The sequence below is a fragment of the Haliaeetus leucocephalus genome, unplaced genomic scaffold (assembly GCF_000737465.1).
Source record: "Haliaeetus leucocephalus isolate CR32 unplaced genomic scaffold, Haliaeetus_leucocephalus-4.0 Scaffold351, whole genome shotgun sequence".
Classification (NCBI taxonomy): domain Eukaryota; kingdom Metazoa; phylum Chordata; class Aves; order Accipitriformes; family Accipitridae; genus Haliaeetus; species Haliaeetus leucocephalus.
The window spans coordinates 1,017,041-1,026,400 of record NW_010972787.1 but is presented as its reverse complement, the minus strand read 5'-3'; the positions used below and the strand labels follow the sequence as shown (position 1 = coordinate 1,026,400).

Genomic DNA, 9,360 nt, shown 5'->3' with positions numbered 1-9,360 from the left:
AGTTGCCTATTGCTGCCTCCTCAAAGACCTAAAACTTTTAGTTATCACAAAAAATGGAATGGTATAAGAATTTGAAAAGAAAAAGTATATTAATTTTAAATAAGTTCCTGTAAATAAATAAGTTAGTTACACTGCTGTGGCTAAAGCTCTGTGGTCCCTGCCATCTGTATGTAGGAAAATAGATGATGAACCTCTTGCTAGAGCTTAGGAGGCACACTGCTGAAGAGACTGCTGGTGGGAGAAGATCTTAAGCTGTGAGATAGGGATCCTGCTTTTGAGGCTTGGTTCTCTGCCATCCAGGCATCCTGCTCAAGCCTTCTGCCTCCTGTCCCATCCTCACCTGACCTCAGACCCATGGGTGTGTGTATGAATGTTTCTTTTGAAAACAGCTGCTGCATAAATTATTTGACAGAATTTTGGCATCAAGCATTTGATGCACCATCATTTTCCAAAGAAAGCTTTCTTTGTCATCGTTCAACAATTGCTTTATTTGTTGGCTTCTGTGGCATAACTGGAAACATGGATGATACTGATTTAAAAGTCCTAACTGCCTTGTAGTGAAATGAATTAAAATCACAGTTCTTCATTTCAAGTGAATTCTTGAAGTTCTGGATGATTTTTGTTTGTGTTGTGGAGCCTGCTGATATTTTGGTAGTTTGTTCCAGAGTCCAGATTACTGCGTATGCTGTGAAGGTCTTGAGGGCTGGAGTGTTGTAGCAGTAGGAACTCTGCAAAATCACAACCCTGCTAATCCTGACTTGGAAGAGGCACCTTTGGGAATTGAAATGCCAAAGTGATGAGCCTTTATGTCTAGTAGGTCACAAGCTGGTTTCAGAATGCAGGAGGAGACAGGGATATCATTCCCAATCCCAGTTGACTGGGGTTTTTTGCCTCTATTTGCAATGCCATTTCATGTGAGTGTTAAGATAAAAGTATAAGTAATTGTTTCAAAGACAAACATTTACTAAAACTGATATGGTTGCGCCCACTAAATATAAATTTAGTGGAAACACATAAGTAGCAGAAGTGAACTCCCACTCCAGTAATAAGAGCGGAGATGCACAATATTTTGCCTGGCAGTGATTTTTGGTTTCTTTTGGCCAAATATTTTTCTTCTGTTTGTTTTGTTTTTAATGTTAGCTGGTGCCAATAACTGTGAAAGATGGGGTGTTATTTTTCTATTCAGTGCTTATTTGATTTCATTTTTTGCACAGTTTTAAGATCTGTGAACTTCTTGATTTTTATATACATGCAATACTTAGTTGCAATGCTTTTGTGTGAGTATATTGTTTTGAAATTGTATAACATTTTGAGTATGAAAGCACATAGACACAGACTGTGTTTTGCATTGTATATGAAATGGAAACAATGGTCCATGGATTTAAGTTGTAGACCCCATCATTTGAGTTTTATTCCGCCCCCTTATAATATGGCACAAGGTCTTTATTATCTGAAATAGAGAGAAATTCAACATAGTTGGCTCTAAATCTATTAAATTTCTTTTAAAAAAAAAATTTATTTTTTTTTTTTACTCTAGTAAAAGGTATTACAGCAAACACTTCAGCAAAAAATACCTGGGCTATTACTTGTTTTGCATAAATTTTTTCTATTGCTCATGTACTGTGATAATTTATCAGGCCCGTGAGATCTGTGGGGCTGACAGTGAGACTTCATTTTTATTGAGTTTTGCACAAGAGGGTCCTTATGTTTAGCTGATAGCTTTGTTTTATTGCATGGGAACAATAAATGTTAATTCTGTAAATTGATTTAAATTACATGTCTACCAACTGTGATTTGATGACATAGAACTATCCTATAATACTTAGTAGTCGGAGTTCTGATTTTAAAAATTACCGTAAGGTTTTAAAATATGTTTTCAAATAAGTAATTTAGAGTTGATAGCAATTTAACAAAATGTTTGGGTAAAACCCAAAGCAAAAAGTTGGTCATATTTATGGAAGAATTTGCAGTGATAAAATGTATCAGGGTATAACAGTCGTTTTAGAAAGAGATAGACATGGTCTCTCTTGGAAAGACCTCAGAAAGTAATCAGTTGATAACATGTATCTCGGCCTTGTGCCATATGCTCTCATTTGTCTCCTGGAGAATAGACTTAGCAGTCATCTTACCATACCCCTTCTTTTCAATGCTAATATAACTATAGGCACATAAAAATAGTTGTGCTACTTTCTATTCCTTTTAATACTGTTGAGTTGGCACGTTTATAAAATGGTGGATGAGAATCTTAATTTAGCTTTTGCATCGTTAATTAACTGAGTTTAACTCTAGGGCTTCAATCTGCCTTCAGTTGTGCAAGCAATGAGCCTCTGCTGTCAAGAAGGTGAACACAGGGATTACTGCAGCTCGGAATCCTGCTTACTGTTAGCAGATATTACAGCCAAGCTTGTTTTGCTTTTTACTAGTCTTCTAAATTTTTCTGAGGAGTAGTACATTTGGGAAAGGGGGGAGAAGAGGGGGCAATCTCTTCTGTGAACTGGAAACATGCTGTTGGATTTTATCAAAAGCCAGTGTTGGAAGCACCCAAAACCCAGTTTTTTTCTTTAAAAAAAAAAAAAAAAGGAGGGGGAGGAAATTGCGGAAAAGTGTATTCCTATTTTTCAAGAATATATTGAACAATGTCTTAGAATAGTAGTCTTACTCATACTATCCAATACTTTAGAATATCTTCCGTAATTAAAAAAAATAATCTACTGGAATGTAATTGTCTTTATGCTAGGCGAACACAGTATTATACCTTTATAGTTGTGCTATGTTAATTATATCCTAATGAATACAACTTCAAGATACTGTTTTAATTTTTTCAGGCTGATTTTTCATTAAACAAAATTTGTTCCATATCTGCATTATACCATTAGATCTCTCTTTCCATAATCTTTAGTCTAAACATTCATCTTTCTTTACCAGCCAACAACACTGATGCTTCTTAAATTCCCTTTTCATCCTTTATCTTTGTTCCAGTTCCTCTTTTCAAACATATCTCTGCAGATTAGAAGAAATAAAAATGAAATGCTAGTGCACCTTAGGTTGCTGTGCAAATGTTTCTAATATTTACTGTATTTTTTTATTGCCAAGAAGTAAGGAAAAATAACTTATTTTGTAAATATATACAATACCTTATTTGCCTTTTTTTTTATGAATGTGAAATCATTTATACAAAAGTTTGCTTTTGATAAATTAATTACTCTGAACATTTTGGTTTTCTCAATCTTTTTAAGCACTTCTGAAAATTTTATTTATCTGATGCAGTCATGGAGTTATAATACTGGAATCTTGGATTATTCTGAGTAGTATGTAACTGTCATTTTTCTTAGTATAATTGTAATTCCAGTTTATTAGTATTTAGTATTATTTTTGAAGGCAATGCAATCTTTGGTGCTCTTTGCAGACCAGCAGCAGCACTGATTCATGGAATTCATTACTTCCAAAGTGTGTGAGAAGGTGACTAGCTGCTTATTCTTTTTGCGTTAGAATGAATTGAAAAGGAGGCAGGATGCTATCTACCAATAACAATGCAAGCATATTTTATTTCAAGGCATAAATACTTTTTTGGAACAGAACACAATACAGCATACTTTCATTACCATGTAGACATAACTTACAGCCTTTCTGCTTTTTTTAAAAAAAAGCTCTATTTTAAGCAGAGCAGATTTTCTTCCTTTTTTACTGTGATGGTGTACTTGCATTTCTCTTCGTTTGGGAAAAGTGACCGTATCACTCCTTCATGGAGAGAAATGGATGCTTTTATAGACATGAAATACAGTTTTGATGCTTTAAAACTATGTTAGGTTTTTTCTTTGTTTTTATGATGTTTCAGGTTTGGCTAGAGTTGATAGATTAAATTGCAGCTTTTGGACTTCCCTGTACAAATTTTACTTCCTCATAAATAATGTTAAAGGTTTTTAATATTAGATGATGTCTGATACCAAAAGTGTTAAAAAGAATTTGTAGCACTTGAGGAACTGTTGTCTCTTCATTCTAACATTAGTGGATTAATATTCTACAAAATGTAGAGGTTACTACTTAAAGAGCTGTAGATTCTAGTACTGGCTAACTTAGTTGCTCTTTGTTTATGTCATCTACTGAAAAGTATATTGTGTATATGTAGAGCCCTTGTTTACCTGCTTTGGGATTTGTACTATTTGGTGTGATGTACATTAACTCTGTTTTAATAATTTTAAACCAACCCTTTTAATTTTGTTTTTGCCAGAAGGGGACAAAGAGCTTGTAGAAGACTTAAGTGGACAAGAGACTAAAGAAAACAAGGAAAATGCCGAAACCAGTAAGTAGCTGTTTCCTTATCTAAAATCTAACAGGGTTTTCACATTTTAGAGTTGTGATCTTCTAACAGCTCTAGTTTTGACTCTGCCCTTTCTAAATTTCATAAGATCTGATAATGTACAATTAGAGTTGAGATAGTTTAATACCAATGTGAGAAAAGATCAAGAAAGCTCAGTACTTGGAGCATGCTTGGAGATAGGGGCATTACTTATAAACCACAATGAACTTAGAGCCCATTTGGCTGGCAGGAGGAATGGCTTTTCAGGAATTGTTGACTTTGAGATGAGATGACGTGACATATAGCAGTTAATGGAGGCATAATTTGAGCCTGCCTCAACATCTGTGAAAATCAGTGGAAGGATTTGCTGCAGGATCTGGCAGGGGAAGACAGAACATGTGTAAAGCGTCTGTGACAGCGACAGTGCTAAGTTAGGTGGTGGTTTTATCATAGTAGAAGGTATAACGTAGAAGGTAAGTGTTGAAGGGAGGAAATAAGCAATGTTTGTGGTCTCCTATTTATCTTCAGCTGAGATAAAGGTTCATCCATTCTCTGTCCAGGGGAAAAAAATAATCTCCAACTTTTGTTTCAATAACAGCTCTATAATTCTTTGAGGAGATAATTATTCAGCAGCTTGATTCTTTTGCTGTTGATGTAATATTGGTTGCTTAGGATTTCACCTGCCATGTGTTAAATGACTTTTGGTTGTCTCTTCCTCTTGTATCCAGTGAGCAAAGCATTCAGAAAGGGAACCAAATTGTCAGGGGAGATTATTCAACTCAATTGGTTTATGTAATAGCCTTCAGGCTTTCTTTGTTTACTGATGTTTCATTGAGGTAGTAGATTAGGAGCAGGACAGATCTGTTACTAAGAATAAATACATCTGTGTGCATGTGTGTACACATATACATACCTATACATAGATGTGTAAAAGGTTTTTTCCTATTAATCAGAAATTAATCAATGTAAATAGCCTGTATTGCATGCCACTATTTGGAACTGGTATAGCTTAATGAATAATGTGAGCATGGGACTGTCCAAGGGCTAGAAGTTCTGTTCTGAGATTTGCTGTTGATCTGCTGACCAACTGGCCATACCATACTGTTGTTGTAATTTCTTGTTTCCCCCCTGTGGACTGGGGGCAGTATCTTAGCACTTTCTGAAGTTGGAAGTAGTTATTTGTATCCTGCCCCCTTCTTGCAGAAAGCTGCACTATTAAGGGCAGGAAAGTGAATTAGCAGCATAATGTTTTCTGACCTTTTTGAGTCCTGGCTATGATAATTGAGTAGTGCCTTTGATAGAGCTGCTCAGCTGGAAGAATGTGTTTTAAGAATAAGGCAGAAAGTCACTGTGAGCTCTTGTGGTTCCTGAGGCCCCCACCTCCGTGCAGGTACAGAGCAATGAAGTCACTGAAGCGGTGACTAGAAAAAAAGACAGCCTGAGTAAGATTACTTCTTTTTAAATTCTGGGATTGGAACCATGAAATTTACACAGGCAGGGTTCCCTCTATTTTAAGGACCTGAGAGAATTGTAGGAAATACAGTTTTAGGATTGTTCACAAGGAAAGCAATATCTTTAGAACTGAGATTGCAGAGGTGTTAGGAAAGCTCACAATCCACCCTAGGAATGGAAATTAGCTACCAGATCTTAGGAAAGAAGCTGGACTCATGCCAAAGACAATTTATCTTTTTTTCCTTTTATGAGGGGCTTTATATATGGAGTTCTCATATGTTGGGATGTTCTCCTATGTCTCTTCATGATGTAGGCACATGTGAGATCTTAGAAGGAAGCCAAGTGAAAGGAGCCATTAAGAAATTAAATTAAATTGATTACATTTCTCAATGTCATATGGATTTCTTCCTGTAAACTACAGGTTGCTGTAATTGTAATCAGTGAATGAAGAAGTAGCACACGTGCCAAAGATTAAGTAATTTTACCTATAAAAAATCAAACCTCAGATTTTGCTCTGGTTGCTGCTTAGATGGTAGATTGCTTTGGAGCGATCCTCTTTCTCTTTTTATATTTTTTTTTCTCCCTTCTTTGGAGACTGTAAAAGCCTAGTCATTGGTTATGGTTAATGAATCTAACATTGTTCTTTGAAGAGTCTTGCTGTTCTGCTAGGATTTGATAGCACTGGACTGTGGAAGGTCTTTTGCTCTGGGCATTCACTGTAGCTCTTATCAGTTGTCTTTAAAGACAATCCACAATAACCGAATGTACTTCTAGTCCGGAAACTATTTGTGCTTCAACTCCTTGTTCTTTATTTTTGACAGCTGTTGCAATAAGACTGTCAGTGTTCTGTAGTTTTATTTTTGGAGGTCTTCTAACTTGAAAACTAATGAAATAATCATGGTTAAGAACTAAGAAAACCCAGTTAACATAACTGGTGAGAATTTTGACAGTGTTATTTTATAGCTTTCCTATCTGTATTACTGTGACCTATTTAGGTTGGGGTTTTTTTCCAGATTCTGCTGTAATGATCCAATTAATAATTTTCAGAAAATCTGGTCGTCCTCTAAATATGTGATCCTGTGCAGTACAACTATATGTAAATTCTCTCCATGTTTTTGGAATGCATTTTTTGTTATGCATAACAAATAATTAAGCTATAGGTCAGTTCAAATGAAATCGGTAGATACTAAATCACAGCAAAATCAATGGAATAGATTTGTGTTTCACTTTTTTGCTTTCATGTTGAAAAGTTATGTAGTATTCCAGACAAAATTAAGTAAATGAAGACCAGTACAGGGTCTTGGCATAGCTGAATTTAAAGCAAGGATATTTCATTTTTCCTGGAAGTCTCAGTCTGCTACTGTGAATATCTTCTTACACATGGTAGTAAAAGGTCATTGTTCTTATGCTTTTGGGATTTTCTCTCTTAGAGGCTACTAGGTTAAATAGCTTGAGTGAAAAGGCTGTTTTGAAAGGGTAAAAGTGACTTTAGTATATTGTCCTGAGATATTAAGGTAATATGTGTCTGAAAAATGTACATGATTGAAATGTTTTCTTGTTTGATTCCTTCAGTAGAAAAGTCTGTTTGTTCACTTTGGCTGTGTTTATAACAAAGTGGCTTTCCATTGTTTCAAGCAGTTCACTCAGCATCTCTGCTACTTTAAAAAAAATAATAGTTCTGAGACTTAATATTCTTAGTTCTGCCTAGCAGTACAAAATTAAGTTTCATTTAGCTTCTGTTGTGATTCATCAAAAAAACCCCAACAACTGGTGACTTTGTTTAATGAGGTCTTTGCTGCTGTAATCAAAATTGGAGCTGTTAATAGGGCTGTTTTCAGTGTGCTTAGTTCTCTGCTTACTGAAGAATAGAATACTTGTTGAATCTTACTTTCAGTGCTTTCTTACTAAAAGAACAGATACAAAATGTTTCTCAGCTGTATGCCATTCTCCCCAATCTTCACCAAAAATAGAAACATAGAAACTAAAATTAGACATCATTAGTTACATAACTGTTAATCATTTCATAGGCTAAGAAGATTAGGTTTAATTGACTGAAATATTAGCTGCATTTATAGGGTGTAAGAGGAGTTAAAGTCATTAGCTGTTTTTGCTGGTAGTTCGCAGCATTTTTGTACAAGACTACAAGGCATGAAAGAGAAAGCATTACACTGGGTAGTAATGAGTAGATGTCAAAGTTACTAAGATTAACAGAGAATTCTCTTTTTAGATTTCAACATTTTACAATATAGTGTATTCAGAAGGAGTAGATATCAGATTCTGGAATAATGGATGTTTAAAATTTGAATTATCATTTCCAAGATCAAGTTAATTTCTGTGAAGTGGTTGAATTGACATAGTGTATACATTAATTTTTGACTAGAGTATCATTTTACAGGAAAATCTTTGAGATGTGTAGTGCAGTATTTGAATTATGGTTTGAATATATGATTTATTTCTGCAGCATAAATAGGTGATGTCAGTTTGGACGACTGCTTTCTTTTGATTTGTCTATTAGTAAAATCTATTTGCCATTATTCTGTAGCCTTCTGTTTCTAATGCTGTTTAATCCTTACCTTTTTATGTTATCATCTTCATGCATTTTTCTCTTGCATCTCTTCCTATGTCTGCTTTGAAGTTGATGCAGTGGGTGTGCTGTGTATATACAGTGTGTAAAGCAGTGGGACCAATATACTGCTACTCCTTAACACAAATAATTTAATATGCGAACTTGATACAGCAATTGGCTGAACTAGTGTGAGGAAACTCTTGGAAGAAACCTTTTTTGCTATATGCAATTTTCTTATAAATAAGAATTGGAATGGTTTCTGTGGCTCTTATATGTGACTAATTCATATTCCTTTATTAAAACAAAGCAAACTGACTGGAAACCTTTTTCATGTAATTTTTAAATAGCTTTGTTACTAAATACTGGTACCTACTCAGTTTTGGGCTTCCTGGTGAAAGCTGAAGTGCCATGACTAATATCTGTGAATGATGGCTGAAGTACAGTAATAGGAAGTATTAGACTATTAAGCTAATAGCAGTTTTTGTGCATATTATATGCACTGTATCTACATTTCAGGAGAGGTCCAAAGGTTAATGTGGTGACTGTGCAATATCCCATGAACTTGTGGAGAGTTGAAGTTGGATACTACAAGGAAATGTAGAAATGTTTTTTCAAATCCTCAAAGCAGTGAAAGAATACAACAAAAATATAATTCCCATATGAAATGTGTGCTTTTAATACGTGGACATGGATGTTTATTGTTCCAGATGTGTTCATTAACTATACTCTTTATTGGTTGGATAAATTCTTTCATAGATAAATTGCTTTAGACTGTTTTTATAAATACTATTTTGTGAGCTGTGGCAAATGTCCTCATAACCCACTAGCAAAATTTGTTATCAAAACATCAGTTGCTCCCTTCACAAAGAATAATCAACATGTATGTATATGTTCTTCCCCTTCCCTTGACCACGTTTAATCATTCTGAAGCAAGTCTGGTAAAATCAGACTGCTAGTTCTGATGCCAAGGACTTGGACAAGCTTGAGAAATGGGCCCATGTGAACCTCATGAGGTTCAACAAGGCCAAGTGCAAGGTCCTGCACC

General features: G+C 35.1%; 1 protein-coding gene across 1 annotated transcript in view; it reads left to right on the top strand.

Annotated features, from left to right (window-relative positions):
- The first annotated feature begins 4,222 nt into the window (after positions 1-4,222).
- RDX (radixin) overlaps positions 4,223-9,360 on the top strand; it is a 41,616-nt gene continuing 36,478 nt past the window's right edge. Inside the window, exon 1 of the mRNA XM_010572605.1 lies at positions 4,223-4,300. Within this exon, the coding sequence (XP_010570907.1) occupies positions 4,289-4,300 (12 nt within the window). The 5' untranslated portion in view covers positions 4,223-4,288. The remainder of the gene's footprint in view (positions 4,301-9,360) is intronic.